We start from the raw sequence: 18,576 nt of genomic DNA on the forward strand, positions 1-18,576 counted from the left end.
GGACAAGCAGAGAACTGCGTTAAAATATTTAAACTAAAATATGAATAAAGCATCTCAAAAACTTTTCAGTTCAATTTTGGGAAGCATTTACACTCGTTCGTAATGCTAATTGTCTCTAATTTAATAAATAATGTTATAATATATATAATAAAATAATTAAATTATATAGTACTTAATAATAGATTAAGTTAATATTTAGGATGTCATACCGATTTGGTTTTTGTCTTGAAATCGTTCGCGCCATAACAGTTAAAGATATATCGAAAAAAGGTATCGTTTCGAAGAAAAAATCTCTACAACACGGAAACTTCAGAAGTGCGACTCACCACAGCCGAATCGGAGTTGAGGTAGCGGTTGGTTGCGGAGTACCCAACCCACGGACGGATTTTGTTTTCGATCCAGTCGTACTCCCGTTGGAGTACCGACGGCCGCGTCGCGTAAACTTTCGGCGGACTCGTGACCACCGTCAGCCTTTTGTGCCCCACGTACGGTACCAATCGGTCGTAAGAGTGCACGACATGTACCTATAGAACAACATTGTTTAACCATAATAATAATAGCTATAACAAATCTACTTTAAAAAGAATGAACGGCCAATGGCTAGTCATACTCAACACTATCGGGACACCACAGGACTCAAAGTATACAAATAAAAATTTAAACATATAAAAATTAATTTAGTAGTTAGCAATCGGCAAGGTGTAATTTGTCCAATAATTAAAACTACCCACCAGCTAGTGCCTGGCATTTCTTTCTCTAAATTTGGTAAATCATTGATAAGTATCCCGCCCGTAGGTCTGTGAAAATAAAAATATTTTAGATAAAAAAAGTGATAGAAAATTTAATGTGAATCTATTCTTTTGGAAGATCCAAAATTTTTGTTTGTTAATTTTTAAGTAAATGATTAATTTTGCTATTCTACATGGTAAGAAGTTTTAATCAGTAATTTAAGGTGACCTAAATGTGATCACTATTGTTTACAGTCATCACCAGCAGTTTTATGAAAAGCTATCACAACCATCAAGAGAAAATGTAAAACCTGGCTTAGGTACCCTGGCAATATCTTCATCATCTGGAGCCACAACTTGAACGTTTCTCTGTCTCATATCAATGATACGTGGACAACAAGCAAGTACCTTAATGCCACTGCCTAGAAAGGCTCAAAGACTATGCACAACACTAGATTCCCAGAAAGAAATCAACAAAACAAATGTAAAATAATAAATAATTAAAGATATCAACCAGCCGAGTAAGAAGTGAGAAAAATACTCAGCATATCATATGTCAGAAGATTATCAGAACACACTGTGCTGTGCGCTCACTAGAACGAAACCCTCTGAGCAGAAAAAACAAAAATGACTGCATAATAAAGTTCAATTTCAGTGCGGTGAGAAATACAATGAGGAAACTTGCAGACCTATGGAAATTCACATTAAGGAACACAGAAATAATCAGAAGCAACAATAGATTTTAATGAACAACACTGACGCAAGAGGAAAATGAACAAGGCTTGTTCTGATCCAGGGAAACAAAGACGCCATAGCAATCCATAAAGAATATCGACATACTACGTAATAAAAAATAACGGACCCGTGTGACATTCCAGAAAGTGCTCGGCAATAGTCTGAGAAAAAGAGAAATTGCCCTTATTTGTTCCATTATGAGGGAAGCGTATGAAGCCTTAATCACTTAATGAGTAAATTTGTTTTATTTAACGCTTTAGTTCACTCTTTCTATTAAAAAAATACCCACCCTAGTGAATATATTTTATATTGATGAGGCGTGGATTATTGAAGATTACTGGAAGCGAAACGAAGAGTTATTTTTAAAAGTAAGTTTGCTTTCTTTAGCTTTCAATCGCGTAATGCAGAATATTACTACGAAGATGTGAATTATGTGAAGTAACACAAGCTATTTTTGAATTAGAAGATAATGTGATAAGGAAAGAACTATTACATAAAGGAAATTTACAGAAACATTTTATGAAATACACATACACAGCAGAAAACATAATGTAATCACACTGTCATATCATTGCGAACTAAATCCTATACATAGAACTTGAATGGAATGCAAGTAAAAGCATTTATTTGTAGTAAGATACAACACGACAGTCAAATGAAAGACCTAAGCTATTAATTTTTCAAAGAAACTTAGACAGGCTACTGTAATACTGAAGTTCGACTCAGGAAATTCCGACGCAAGGGGAATCCAGAAGTTTTGTAAAAAATACCTAAGCTATTATTTGATCAAGCCACTTTCAATAGCCCATAAACTGATTCATTCCTGGGTGGTGCTACCTGCACAAAAACAAATAAAATCTAAAAAATAAATAATTTTGCAATGGTAAACAGTGAAAGTGGCTTAATTATTCATTCATCACTCTGTAGTCCCTTTGCGCAACGATTAATTTTTTATTATTTGACTCCTTTCTGAAATAGATTATACCTAACCATTTTTAACCATAATGCCTTAAAATTAACCCAAAGTGTAAAACATTAAACATATATGAAATTTTGTTAGCGAAATTGGTAAGTTTTTTTTGTGTTAAATAGACCATTTTACAAAACAAACAAAGCAAAACGTTACATGTCCGATAAATGAACCAGACACCTTTTGCAATGACCCAATTCAAAGTCTGAAAACAAAAACCGCTGTCGATGTCATAATTCATAACTGTCCTTCCTGCAGGTGTCTCTACACATGTTGTTAGAGTGAGTGGTTTTTCTTAAGTGTACAGGTAGTGCTGTGATCCCATAGTGATAAACAGAGTGAAAAATGGGAAAAGTGATCGCGAAACGATCTATGAATAGATCCCAAAATTTTTGTTTCATCAGGACTTTTAGGTATCAAAGATCAGTGGTTCTCAAATTTAGTTTACGGCACACCTGTTTGCACTTACACAGTATATAAAATGTGTCTAGCGGCGAGCAAGTTAAATCCGGAGATTAATACCTCGTTAAGTAATGATCACTTTATGAGCACTCAGAGATTATTTGAAATAGCAATGACTTGATGATCTCTGCACTGTTAGGGAACAGAGGGGGAGGACTAGATAGACTGAATGTTGGGAAAGTGTTAGCTGAAGTACTTCATTCTCAGTCGCTGGCTCGTAAAGCGTCTTAGACTCGAATACAATTGGCACCCATTTGTTTCGAGAAAACCTAACTTAAAAGATTGATGAGGAAAAGGCAATCCAGAAAAGAAGTTTGGCATTAAAATCCAATTTGACGGTAAGGTCCGCGAGCTACAATACCAATATACTCTGAATACTAGGAACTTAAACTGGAAAAATCCAACATGTGGTCACCAAGGCACGGGGTCGAACTCTACGAGCGAGAACAGGAAACACCAGGTTACCGTTATACCCAAGAAGTCAACACCAACACTAGCAAGTCAGAAGATGTTACTAGGTGAAACACAGGTAACTACGAAAGCAGGAAAAGTAAATGATTTTCTTAAAACTTGGCATCGTATAACAAGTGACTTTTTTGTTTTATCCTGCATAGACGGTTATAAGATTCCGTTTGCTATGAAAGTGGAAAAATATTTTGTTTCGAAAGAACAACAGTCGTGTAGCCAAGGATATAAGGATATAATATTAGCATTGCTATCGGGGCGATAGAGCCTTGTACATTTGAAGATTATTTCATCTTATTTTTTAGTTCCCAAACCAGATGGTACAAAACGTTTTATATTAATTTATTTAAAACAGGTAAATAGGTTTATCAATACAGATCAGTTTAAGATGGAGGATATATGAACAGTATTAAAATTATCGCAGAGTGATTTTTAAGAATCAGTCGATCTTCAAGATGCATATTATCTAATACTCATCGATAACAATCGTAGAACATTTTTAAGGTTTGTTTTTAAGGGTAGATTCTTTAAGTTTTGTTGCTGCCATTTGGTTTATGTACCAGCCCAAATCTGTATAGCTGTATGTTTAGACGACATTCTTGGTTTGAGGCATTATTTGAAAGATAACATACATGCAACGGTATCCGTATTTCCTTATTTAGGATTTCTTATAAATTGTAAAAAGAGTTTCCTCATTCCGTAAACCTTTTAAGAATTTGTGATAGACTGTAAAATTTACATTAAAGTTAAATTCACAAAAAGTAAGTAAATTGATGGTGATGTTAAGATGGTTTACTGATAAACGATGTTGCAGAGTTTGCGCGGTTAGTAGGACATTTAATCTCAAGTTGTCCTGCAGTAGCTTATGGGTGGATGTATAGTAAACATCTATAAAGAGAGAAATTAGTAGCTCTCATTCTTAGTAATGGTGATTACGATCATAAGATCAACCATGGCCTTCACAATCTCGTGGACAGAGTACTTCTTTTATGCATTTCCAACTTTGTTCTTTAGTTTTTAGAGTTTTGAAGAAAAGAATATTAGAAAAATCGGGGGAAATTTTTTTTAATTGTGCCTTTATGGACTGCGCAATCTTTGTATCCCGCATTTCTTTCTCTGTTTTTAGGGGATTCTGGTATTTTTAAAACTGATGTAGGTTTACTTCTTTCTCCTTGCAGAACAATATACAATCCATTGGCAGCCAAGCTTACGTTGACGTGTATCAGGAACGCGTATTCCTTAAGGAATCTTTCAGTGTCAACATATTATATTTTTTAGCGTCTATCTCTAAAACCACACTTAAGCAATATGATTCAGCGCTAAAATAGTGTTGTTTTTTTTGTTTGACTAATAGAGTATATCCTTTTAAATTTGGTGTTAACTATTTGTTAAATTTTTTCACTCAGCAATGATGCTTTTTATGGAACTTTGAACACCATAAGATCAGCGATGCCCTTGATTTTTCATAGGCTGATACATGCAAATTTCAGATAGTAACTAGATCTTTTAAAAGGATTTTTAGGCAAAGAACTTTATTGTTCAAATATGAGAAAATGTAGGATATGTCACTTGTTTTAAATTTCATCAAGACATATTTTCTTTATTTATATTATATATATATATATATATATATATATATATATATATATATATATATATATATATATATATATATATATATATATATATATATATATATATATATATATATATATATATATATATATATATATATATATATATATATATATATATATATATATATATATATATATATATATATATATATATATATATATATATATATATATATATATATATATATATATATATATATATATATATATATATATATATATATTTATTTATTTATTTATTTATTTATTTATTTATTATTATTTGTTGTAACAGAAACTTACTGAGGAGGTGTTGATTTTTTTGGCTCTCGTGATTGCACAAAGGGCACAGACGATCATTATAGATATTGATAATATAAAAAAAAATCCATCTAAGATCAAAATAAGGATACCTGATATTATTAAGACATCAACCGCTCAACCAGAACTTTGTGAAGCAAGTACCTTTATACATTATTTAGAACGGACCGAGCTTTTAGGGGTAATGTGAAAAACTTGTTTGTTTGGTTTTCGCATAAGGCGGTGAGGATACAGACTAATTAGTAGGTGGATTAAGTCATTATAATTGCTTCATGTGAGGTAGCTACTTCACATTTTACAGCCTATAGTGTAAGGTATGCTTTCACTTCAAAAGCTTTTTTCAAATGTATATCACTAAGTCCTCGTCAGTTTATAACAAACCCATTACGGGTTGTTATTTATATATTAAGTGTTTAACTTAAGTGTTAGATTAAATATTCAGTTTCTTTGTTAAGGCTGTCAGCCTATCGTTAAATTATATAAATCAGACTAGATTTTGAAGTAGCGTAATAAGTTGCTTGTTGTGGGGAATGTATTAGGTCGAATGAAAATGCTTTTTGCTTTAAACAACTACGTTATGTGTAATCTTAAAGAACAAAGCTGAAATATAATCAAATGATCAAACGAAATTACATAAGTAAATCTCGATCATAATTATATGAAAGCCTCGTTCGAAAGATTACATCCCGCCCTTAAAAAGTAATCTTAAAGGAACCCTTCATTATCTTTAAACGTTATGAATTATGATATTGATAGCAGTCAGCATTGAAGAAGGACCGGCCGGGGTATATTTTTTTCTTTTCATGCTTTGAATTCGTGCCGTCACCTGCATAGTCATAGTACTATGTTATGTGTAATCTTTGGAACGAGGCTTTCATACAATTATGATCAAACTTCACTTAGGTAAGTTCCTTAGATCATTTAATTATATAATTTTTTGAAAATTTTAGATTGCTTTACTCAATATTAGTAGATTACAATGAAATAATAATAACGAAGCTCTATCGAGACGAAATTTTGAACGATTTTCTTAAAAAACTTATTTTTGCTTTTATCCTAAAATTTAATATTTATAAAATAAAGTAGATATGTGTAAAAATATGTTTGGAATGGCAATAATTTGAGTAACCTATTTTTTTTGTTTTGACTACATCCCCTGCTAAGGTCAAAGGATGCGCTAATAGTAAACTCTTAAAATACCTTTTGAATAATCAATACTGATAAAACAAAAGGCCAACATGCGAAAATGAAAAATACTGTCTGCGATTGGAAAATATTTAGTTATATACTCGTCCAAATTATGCCACATAATATCCAACCAAAAATAAATAATACAATTTCGCGACTAATTAAAAAAATCTCTAAGTAATTGAAATTAATATTAATATTTTTTTTCTAAATTGCGGAAATTTCATTATATCTGAATTCAAATTGAACGCTTTAATCTCGTGTCGAAAACCGCAGATTTGTGCAAAAAAATTGCGACCGATGAATTTACTTTCCGTCTCTTACGCGTTTCCATTAATAATGAGCATATATAGTATTTATTAATTCAATAACTACAGCCAATTCATGACGTCCCGATGGAGGTCCGAAACTAGAACGGATATTTTCCCATTAAAGTAGAATAATTATTAATGTCAAAGAGATTTTCAATGTTGCGACATCCTGTTCAATATGTACAACCTGGTCTAAATTTAGTAAATAATCTCATGTGAGTCTCTCATTTGTTTCAAAAGTTATGAGAAAATTGTAAATACAAAAACAATTTTTTTTAATGGTATACAACATTTTTTAATTTTGTTTTGAATTGGTTTTGATCTGCTTGAAGTTTTTATTAACAATAATACTTACCTAAACCTACCTAAATTACGAGAGCCTCATTAACTAAATTATTTTTGAAAGTAGATCACTCACATTTGATATTCAAGTGTTCAAAATAAACGAATATATTTGAATCATTTTAAACTGAAAAATCTCGATATTAAGTATGTCATATAGCCAGTTTTAATACTCTTATATTCTCTTATATATATATATATATATATATATGTGTGTTCGAAGTGTTTTCGGAGCGCGAGCATTGAAGATGCCAATTGAGATTTTGGCGAAACGTCTGCAGGATTCCAGTCGGATGCAGGATTTGCAGAATTCCAGTCGGATGCAGGATTCCAGTCGGAGTTCAACGAGCGAACGGATGATATCCCGGAGTATAGTGTCATCACATTTTTCCATCCGTGAATCAATACGTGAGAATATATATATATATATATATATATATATATATATATATATATATATATATATATATATATATATATATATATATATATATATATATATATATATATATATATATATATATATATATATATATATATATATATATATATATATATATATATATATATAATATTCTACATTTTCCAATATTTACCCTTCCTTCTGTCTAAGACTATTGCTATATTATTAGTTGGTCATAACAAAACTATTAGCCAACAGGGCTCTGTTAAGATTAAAAAATGAGCAAGATAAAGAACTTTGATGGAGTCGTGGATGATATACATAGGTATACAACATAGAAGTTGTAGGTTTTTATAAGATTATTTAGAAAAAATAATATATATGGTGTGCCATTTAAGAAAATCGACATTTTTTCAATTTAAAATGATCCAAATATATTCGTTTATTTTGAACGCCCAGTAGCATCTAATTCAAATTCCGCTTCTTTTACGTCATCTCCGCATAACGCTAAAATCGAATATGACGCTATTGTAATTTGTGAAAAAATTTGGGAACTGCTATTTTTTTAGAAAAATTAAAACATTTGAAAAACTATTAGTTAGGTATTATTATTAATTAAAAGTTGGAGAATTTTCAAATGAATTCAAAAACAGAGAGTTCCATTTTAAAAAGTGTATGTTTCATTCGTCACACTTTTTTGAGCCACACTGTATACTTAAAAGTAATTTTAAATCGTGCATTCTAATAATCTGTGCAACTTTTGTAGTTATCATTTTCTCATAACTTTTGAAACTTTACTCTATCGTTGACTCACACTGTACAGCGTATCAATTTTTGGTTATGTGTTGTTGAATCTCAGATGCGTACTCAGTTTTTATGTAAAATATATAATATTTTAGAAAAGAGCTAAAGTAAAGTAAAAGTATTGAACACTTGGAATATATTTGTTTCATTTATATCACAAATTGCTTGTAATCGCAGGGATTCTCTGTAACCAGCAGATATAGAACTTTGCGGTATTCGCAACCCCGTGTCAGATTTTGCTGAAACTTTGAATGCCTCAAACAGAATTTCGCCACTTTGTTTCGTTCCTCAAATACAGGGCGAAATAGAAAGTTTGAACTTTTTATGGCGGTATTATATTTAGGACACCATGTAGATACATATTTTTATTAGAATATAGTGGTGTAGTCAACAATTTTTTCGAGATTTAATATCAACATTGAGCTCCGTTATTTCGAAGAAAATTTCACACAAAGTCAGAATGAACTTAGAACCTCATACGTACTTAATTTTAGTTTTTTTCCAACTATCTTGCCCTTTTTCGAAAGTCAATCAAGACAGAAGATTCCTTCCCTCCAAAGCCTTCTTTGTGAACAAGGTTAAAATTTAAGGTCATATTTTATTAGATTTTATTAGATTATCAGAATTAAAAGGGATGCCGAAAAAGGACCTTCCAGGAACTGTAAGAAAAGTTCAGTTTCCTGTTTAATTAAAGCAAGGAGATACTAATATTATTTCACATTGCATATTTGAAAATATTTCAGCGCGATAGAGCACTTCCTCTTATATCACCATGTATAAATTTAAGTGAATCCGTTGGCCCGTTCGCCAGATACTTCGCCACCCGGTATAACTATATAAGGTTACTGTTAGTTAGTACTTAGTTTTGAAGATTTGCTTGTCAGTATTGAAACAATTTTATGAGCATTTACGAATATTAATTTTCAAAAGTATGTATGGAAAGGGTAGTAAATAATGAAATCTTTTGTGTCATCTTTCGATTATCAACAACGTAGCCTCCACTAGTGCAAAAGTGTTTTTTTTTCAAGATAACGAAGAAAACCGGAAGAAATGTCGAAAACGGTCCTGTAGTTGACAATTTTGTAACTTTTCAAAAAGCCAGAGAGATTTGATGAAAGAACTTCTACTTTCCTGCTTCTGCATACAACATTTTTTCCAGTACATTTTCTGGCGTTTTTAAATTTTCATTCCGATAAAAAACTTAATTTACATTATAAATACTTATGGTAAAAATAATAAGGTACTTACCTTTCCCAAACCCGGTAAGATCTTCACCTGACGGGAAGGCACGTACTATATACGCAGGAGCGCCATAGGAAACAGAAAGGACAATAATTAGTATCACGGGACACGAAAATTCAATTTTGAAAAATATCGTCTTACAAAAAAAAATTATGCCAACGTTGAAATTGTGTTTGCGCATTCAACGAAAAAAAAATAACCAGAGAAAAGCAGAAAATAAAGCATGCAAGTTTAGTAGAAAGGAAGAAGGTGGTCTGGTTGAGGAAAGAGGTTACTCCGGGTGTAAGGAAAATAAACCGAACAATTCTATTTCACCTCTTTATTTTGAAAAATCTATAAATACAACTCTTGAAATAGTATTTTGGACATTAGAAAAATAAGTGCAAATCTTGTAGCCAAATGGAATTCCGAATAATACAAACTTTTGTCTCTAGTCAAAAGAAAAGTTTTAAGCTGAAGGTTTCCTCCTCCGTTGGTACCAAATTTAAACACGGTAAGACCAATGGCGATAAGATGTTCCGCCAGGTAGATTACCCGTTGTGGTCGAGCTGTAACTGGAGTGGTATCCTCCAGGACCGTCACCTCTGGAACGCGATGAGCGTTCCGAAGTGTAACTGTAGCCGCCTGGTCCTCCGGAAGAGGTGCGGCTTACCGTTTCGCTGGAGGTTGAGGAACGAGTTTGAGGGCGTGAGTAGGGATCTCCGTAACGGTTAGAGGAGTCGCTTGTGGATGAATACGAATAGGAGTAAACTTCTTCGGCTGCTCGACGATTACCCGGATAGTCCGTAACCACATAGTGTCTGGGACTCTGAGGAGAGAAAGACAGTTGTAGCAAGCTCTGGATATAGGAGAATTAAATAAAAATGTGTTAGATGTGATGGTCGAGCGATAAAAGTGAATTAACGCGAGAACCCCTTTGTAATCATATGCAAACCTCATTATAATTGCTAATCTCTCATAGTTAGTCCAACGTTTTTAAATTATTTCTGGAACCTCTAAGAAAAATTCAGTCAGATCTGTAAAAGTCCTTGATAAAAATATCAACAAAGGACACTCTTTTTATTTTAAAAAAGAATTACTCGTTTTAAATAAGGTTTAAATATAGCATCTAGAGGATAACAGTAATCCGCTGATAACTACAAAACTTATTTGAAGTACTGTAAAAAATATGGATTTTGGCCTGTAGAAAGCGTAAACGTAGAGCACTTTTACTGGAAAGCGATGAGATTGTTTGCTGTCGACGAAATTACTTGAGAGGTATAACTATGAAAGTTATATAGTAACAAAAATGTGGCAAAAATATAACCAGTGCTCGCCAGGTTTTCATGGAACGCCTCAAAACGCAACAAATTCGTTCATATTGGAAACGAAATGGGAAGGTTTATCGACTGACTGTTCTTCTTGGGGTGCTGTCTTCATAGTTCATTAATCCCTGATATTTTTCAACCAGGAATATTTCTTGCTATCTATGCCCTGTTACCAGTTTTAGGAGTTTATATTTACTTCCGAGCATTATATAACCAAGATAGGTGGTTTTTCGTTTTTTGACTACAAGTACTAATTCTCTGTCACACTGTGCTCGCCTCAGCATCTCCTCGTTAGTGAAATGATTACGAAGTATTCACATTTTCTTAATAGTGTTAACCTTCAGAGACTATGCTTCACAGTCGTACAACAGAACAGGATGTACATAACACTCACAAATGGATATCTAAGACTCAGGGTAGAATAATAGGAGTGACGGCATCAGATCAAAGCTCGCTGCTCGATCTGCGATCTAATTTCTGTTTCTGGATTCAGGTTGTTCATAATCCAAGTTCCCAAATATTGGATTTTTTAATCACTTTTAGTCGGTCACCATCTATATTAATATCTGTTGGTGGTTCTAGGGTTTTGATATTATATGTATTTTAGTTTTGTTAGTATTTACTTTAAGAGCGTAAAGATCTCCTACTGCAGTGAGTTGATTTAGCAAGCGCTGTAGGGCTTCTGGGCTGTCCGCTATTACCGCTGTGTCATGAGCACACCTAAGATTGTTAAGCGTTATACCGTAGATCTTAATCGTTTATCTTATCTTCAAAAATAGGTTCAGGGCAGAAATTAAATTACATTCTGGAAAACTAAAACCTTTTCTAATTCCTTTTTGTGCTGATTCGGTTATTATATTGTTATACTTTACTGCAACGGTTTGATCCCAATACATTTTTTTATGATTGTAATATAGTTTTTTATCCTCATGATTCCAATATTTTTAAGAGTTCCACTTAACCTATTCGGCCGAATGCCTTCTCATAATCTATAAAGCATCCTATAAACATTCCCTCACTGTGAAACTGTGACTGGCCGATATCCTGCTCGCATTATCTGAATATACTTGAATGAATAATTAAAGAATAATTTCAAGAAATGACTCTTTAAACTTATAAGCCTATATTGATCACATCTCTTTGCGTTTGCTTTTTTCGGAATCGGAATGAACTCTGACCGATATTTTTTTCTATATTAACATGATCTGGTCCACGAGATTTTTGGCTTTTGCTGTTCTTTATTGTTTCGACAATTTCCTGTTCGAGTGTCTTGAATTCTATACCTTTGAACAATCGCTCTAGGTAGCACTTCCAGCCTCTACTGAGATCCTCGATATCCGCAACTGCCCTTTGTTATCAACTAGGGGGTATATATAACGTTCGTTGCTTTTCCTTGCCACCTTATTATTGAGTCCTGTTATTTCTTTCCAGTAGCTCGATTGCCTCACATTTTTTATTCGTTCATTTTTCTTTGAATTCTCGCTCTCATTTCTCTCTTTTCTCTGAATGTTCTTGTTAATGTCTCTATACTTTTGTGAGTTTCAGTTTTTATGTTTTCTCCGTTCTTCCAGTATTTGACGTATTTTTATTGTAATCAAAACTTTCTTCTTTTTTTGTCCTTGGTTTCAATTTCTTCTCTTTCAGTGATACTTGAATTAACCAGCAGAAAAAATGAATTTTAAAATAATTTGATATATTACATTTACCAAATTTACACAAACCGACTAAAAGCAGTGCAACAAGAGGAGAAAATGTGGAATTTTGTGTACTTGATCGATCCGACCGTCAAGAGGGGACGACAGTTTCGGAGATGACGAAGAATATCACTAAAAAATAAGTGGAGATGACCGTTCCTCAGCTGAAAGGAATGCTGGGATCAGAATAACGTCAATTATGTTTCATTCATTAGGGTTTGTATAATGTCTTACTCTTGTTAAATACAAAATAAGAAGAGTTGCTCGAATTTATCTTTTACTTTAAATAGCTTTTGAAATGTTACTTCGACCAGAAACTAACAGAAAATTGACAACACTGCTGAGTAATTGTCAAAAAAAAATTATGGAATTTATTAAGAATATTACCCAAAGGAAAATGATAAAAGTGTTGATGAAAATTCACTGCCAATAAAAGTTTGCCGTCATACGTCGTTCATTCATTCGTGCTATTAAGAGATGTTAATATGCTTTTGAAAACGTTTGTTTGCAGATAATTACAAATCACCCCGATACTCGTCGATACTTACCCCGATGTTTACGAAGTTCGAACTGTTAAAATCGAACAAACTAACCAGCGCAATAGCTTTAGAAAAGAAAAACAGGTACGTATTCGCAAGCAAGACGTTTCAATGCCCTATCGAAAAATGTCACAAACACAATCAAGTTGGACAAATTTCATTTGTTAGAATAAAATTTCTCGCGTCGTTGTTTCACTGGGGTTTATTTTCAATAATGTGCGGTCTACAAGGAAACAAAAAATCAGAATTAAAAATTAACATCTATTAATATAAAAGCTGTAATTATCACAAAAAGGCGGAAAGCAAATGCGTTCGTAATACTATGAAAATGCTGAAATATCTTAAATACGTTCGATACAGATAGATACATTTGCGAAGTTTAAAGCATGCGTGAGTTAGTAAACTAAATAATATCAGTTACAATTGTTTTATTCGTATTGAAATACTCGTAACCGCGTAAAATGGTGTAAAAATAATCCCCTCCCCTAAAATACATGTGACGTTATGTATCAACCAATAGTTAAGGGCATGACACTCTTTTAAACTTCAGCAGTATTGTTTTTATCGAGTTTTATTTGCTTCAATATCGGAAATATGGTCGATAGTAAAAGTATATTATGCAACAAGTGTGGTATACGGCATATGCGTTACGAGTTTATTTGGCACGAGCGGAGCGAGTCTTTAGTAAATGAGGGACTTAAAAAGTTTACCAAACGTGTTGCATTGGGTATATTTTTGCAAAACAACACGAATACATTCACTGACATGTCCGTGAGAATTGACAAAATTCAAGTCGTACGGTATAGCTCCGAAAACATCACTTTGCTCCCAAACCCGTGTGGTAATACCCCCGAGATGTGGGAAGTGGCTCGGGTCCGTGGTAAACGAAACTGACGTAGTAAAATGACACTTTACGCACGTTAGATCGCTGTATAATTATTTATTTTACGAAACAAAAATAGAAAAATACTTTCTTTCAATAATAGTACAGCCCATACCGAACCCATTCGGAATATAAACCAAGTCATCGTTTTTACCATTTCGAATGCTCGTTGAAAATTTAGTTATCAGATAAACACCGTTTCTAAAAATAATTAATACTCCTATATTAATTATTATCACATAATAGTTTTATCTTTCGGATGTTAGCTATTCGATGCAAAATAAGTAATTATGGCCTTTTGGTCGAAATGTTTAATATTGCGGTCAAGTTACTGAAAAATTAAACGGAAACAGAACATTAACACAACTCTTATTGATTTGTATACAAATTACGGCAAGGATAGGCAATATCACGCTTGTCAGCTTAAACGCGTGATCTAAGAATGATCTGCAACTTAATATTAAAAGTTCTCTTTTCATATGGAACTGACATAGACGGAGGAGCTATACAGAGCGTTGGTTGGTTAGTTTTTAAATGAAATAAAAAATTTTGAGTGGTTGATTGATACAGAATTAATATTTACTGCGCATATTAACATTTGTTTCAAAAAAGGATATATGAATTTAAAATTAACCTTTCAACATAATTTTTTTTTCGAGACCTCTTAAATCTCTACTTCGTGAATCGTTGGTTTTATCCCAGATGACATATAGTCATGTCGTCTATGAACCCGGCTAATCATTTTACAATATGTGCAGAGTTCAAAAATTACAACGTTCTTGTTGGCAAATGTGAATACGTTAGCATAATTTTAGCTCAAATTAGGTGGTTTTTGATGAAATTGCATTAAAGTATCCCCAGCCTCCTCTGTACAATGACATTATAAAATAATTAGTATACACTGACGTACACAACATCAATATTAGGTTTAAAGATACTCTTAACTCCAAGTTAAAAAATATAATGAAACATTTTTTGTTAGAGAATCCATTGCTTAGAGCTTATGATTACTTAGTGCTGCTTAAATAAATAACACCTGTATTACAGTTTTGAGTTTATTGATATGTCAAATTTCGCTGGTGATATTATCTGCTGACCTACACTTTGTTGTTTTGTAAAACTAACATGAATGGTTAATAAAGTTCTTTCTTTACTATAGTACTACTGTATTATGTTTTCATTAGGATTTATACAAGATAATGTGTTTTATGTATCAATAATCTTTTTAATCATAATTCAAAGCCCGCCATATTACGCCTTACAGTATTAAATTTTCCATACGAGTGTCATTTGAGGTGGTTAGTATTTCAACATCAAAAGTGTCGAAAATAAAATAAGAGCCTCCGGATTTACCACACTGGAGGCAAATCGGAATAGGCGACAATTTTACGCTTGTACGGTAAATCCGGACACTCCGCGACTTTGTGTAGTCGCGGCAAAACAACGTCCATATTGTCAGCGTTCGGAGCCATTTCCTTTCTCAAGATGTTGGAGAATACTTTCTCGCGCGTTTGGTCTCTGGCGCTCATGTAGGGTTTGAGAGGTTCCAATAGAGCTTTCGGTTTTATTTTGGCTCTCTCTTCGGGATCGAGGATCGATTTCTTTTGAGGTTTCGCTTGTACTTTTTCGGGCTTTCTCTTGCCGAACGCAGTGATTGGATCGGGAACCAGACTCGGCCTTGGAACGAACGGTACTTTTTCCCACGGGATCTCGCGTTTCTGGAAGAATTGAAGTAGTCAGTGCCGTTCGTCCCAATCCGGAGCTGGTAGCGGAATGAGTTAAACGGACGGACATTAACAAAACAAAGCGGAAATTCCGGCAAAGAAGCACAAGCATTTTATATGTGGGGAGGGAGGAAAGAGACAATTTTCTAACCTGCTACTTCTGAATGTCGACCCACTTTAACGAATCTTGCAGATATATTAACTGCTTTCGGAACTAGTGGATCCGGCAATTTTTTTTTTTGGATCTTATCTTCAAGAGCGGGAAAAATTCGTATTTTTCAATGAGTCTTTTTCTAGACTTTCGAAGTACCGCAAGGATCAAACCTAGGTTCCTTAATCTTTTCGATGTATATTAACGATGTTTTGTTGGTAGTCTACTGAAAAAACGATACTTTTGCTAATGATTTTAAATTTTATTTAGCATTTAATGACTGCGAAAGACTACAAGAAAACTTATTCAATAATGTTAAGTGTGAAATAGTTATTTATTTGAGAAAACCAAACAAATTTTCATATGTCTATACCATCAGGTGGATTATTCGATAGAGAAATAAGCTTTGTTCGACTAAAACCTAACTAACAGAATGGCCCGATTTATTATTACGAGTTTTTTTGCTCTAAAAAAACTCCACTTTACTTATGTACTGTCTAGGCTAGAGCAATAGACTTTGGACTTTAGACTTGGGCCATTGACCGTACATTACAAGAACAAGGAATAGGAATGAAGTCAGAACTGTGAATGATAATGAATTAAAGCAAGGTCAAACAGACATTCTAATAACATTCATAGAGAGCAATATAATTAGCAGATAGACATATAGTAAACATTTAAATAAGAATTAGCTACAAAAATTCCATAATAACAATAATAATAACTATAATGTTTATTAATTATCGTACAAACACAAAATACAAAAACATGGCGCAACTTAAATAACAAAACTTAGTTGAACAGAATGATAGATTCATTGTTGGACCAGAAATACAGTTCAACTTACAATAATTTTTACTTAATTCATGACCAAAAAAAAACTTTTATTTAAGCAAAACTTTCGGACATCTGGAAGAACCAGATACTGTTCAAGTCATGTATAACCTATACAACACAACACAGAAAAGGCGAGGATGAACAGAATTAAACGCCTCTGATAGTTGATTCTTGAGTTGCAAGTAGATATATTCTGCCCATTTGCTTAAATATTTTTATTCATATTGGTGTGTCAAAGAACCTTACTGAGTTTATTGTAGGCGCGATGTCATACGAAAAAGACCTTTTGAATATTTCTTTTTAATGTCGAAAAGATACTCAGGGAATTTGTACTGAACAACTTTAAAGTAAAATGTGGCACGATGTTATCTAAACTTATTAAATATATTAAGAAACCCGGAAGCAGCCAAGTATGTTTCCTACCAAGTATATTTTGTTTGTAATGTGTGTAATGAGATAAGCGGTGCATGTGTGCTTTAATTAATTTTAAGGCTATTACAACTTGTTATTGGGTCTTAGACCTATAACTTGAATTAATAATAATAACTTAAGTGAGGTCTCTCATTGTACGCTTGGGAAATATCTAGAGATTTTAATTTTCAATTAATCGAGAAAAACGTAATTTACAGTTGAAACAATTGTTTTATTGTTTTTTTCTATCATATGAGTATGTATGTGTATGAATATGCATGTGTACACATGAATACGCATACGTAGAGACTTGGTACATCTTATCGTTATGTTGAATCGTATTTTATTTTCAAAAGTTTTTCTTAATTAAATGATTTTTTTTGTTCTGTTGGGCTAATAAAGAATATTGTTATGTGAACTTGACCGTCGCTATATCGCTGTAAACAGTTAGTTTTGGTGGTAAATAGGGACTAAGTTTCAAGATCAGTTTAATAATATAGTTTTCATTAAAAATGATATACAGGGTGTCTTTTTTAACTCACTTTCACACTCTTCAGATTCTTAAAGTATGGAAACACAGGGTCCGAAAGTTGAAAATATCTTATAAAAGAAGTTTCCAACAAACCGTCAACTTAGAGTCAAAGTGAAAAACAACCCCAATTTCTTTCATTTTTTCTTTGAGCTTTTTGCTAAAAATCTTTAAGAAACTTTGTTGAAATGAGACCGCGATAATAATAATACATTTATTATTTATCTTACAACACAAAATATTAAAGTAATTGAAAAAAATTAGGTCAAATATTTTTTTTTATTTAACTTAAATAGCTACCTACTTAAAGAAAATGTAAAAAAAAGCATTGGCCTTCTACCACACACACTCACACACACACACACACACACACACACACACACACACACACACACACACACACACACATTATATATATATATATATATATATATATATATATATATATATATATATATATATATATATATATATATATATATATATATATATATATATATATATATATATTATATATATATATATATATATATATATATATATATATATATATATATATATATATATATATATATATATATATATATATATATATATATATATATATATATATATATATATATATATATATATATATATATATATATATATATATATATATATATATATATATTCTCACGTATTGATTCACGGATGGAAAAATGTGATGACACTATATTCCGGGATATCATCCGTTCGCTCGTTGAACTCCGACTGGAATCCTGCATCCGACTGGAATCCTGCAAATCTTGCATCCGACTGGAATCCTGCAGACGTTTCGCCAAAATCTCACTTGGCATCTTCAATGCTCGCGCTCCGAAAACACTTCGAACACTTGTTCGAACACGTGTTCGAAGTGTTTTCGGAGCGCGAGC

The 18,576-nt window shown here is 32.5% G+C and overlaps 1 protein-coding gene across 5 annotated transcripts in view; it reads right to left on the reverse strand.

Moving 5' to 3' along the window:
• The window catches only part of LOC132696645 (uncharacterized abhydrolase domain-containing protein DDB_G0269086-like), a 147,771-nt gene that overhangs the window by 115,732 nt on the left and 13,463 nt on the right, over positions 1-18,576 (reverse strand). For all 5 annotated transcript variants that reach the window (XM_060661598.1, XM_060661621.1, XM_060661614.1 and 2 more), the window contains exons 2-3: positions 9,594-9,638; positions 327-524 (exon numbers count right to left, since the gene is read on the reverse strand). In XM_060661598.1, coding sequence (XP_060517581.1) covers positions 327-524; positions 9,594-9,638 — 243 coding nt within the window. The remainder of the gene's footprint in view (positions 1-326; positions 525-9,593; positions 9,639-18,576) is intronic.

The sequence above is a fragment of the Cylas formicarius genome, unplaced genomic scaffold (assembly GCF_029955315.1).
Source record: "Cylas formicarius isolate icCylForm1 unplaced genomic scaffold, icCylForm1.1 PGA_scaffold_10__41_contigs__length_53128322, whole genome shotgun sequence".
NCBI lineage: Eukaryota > Metazoa > Arthropoda > Insecta > Coleoptera > Brentidae > Cylas > Cylas formicarius.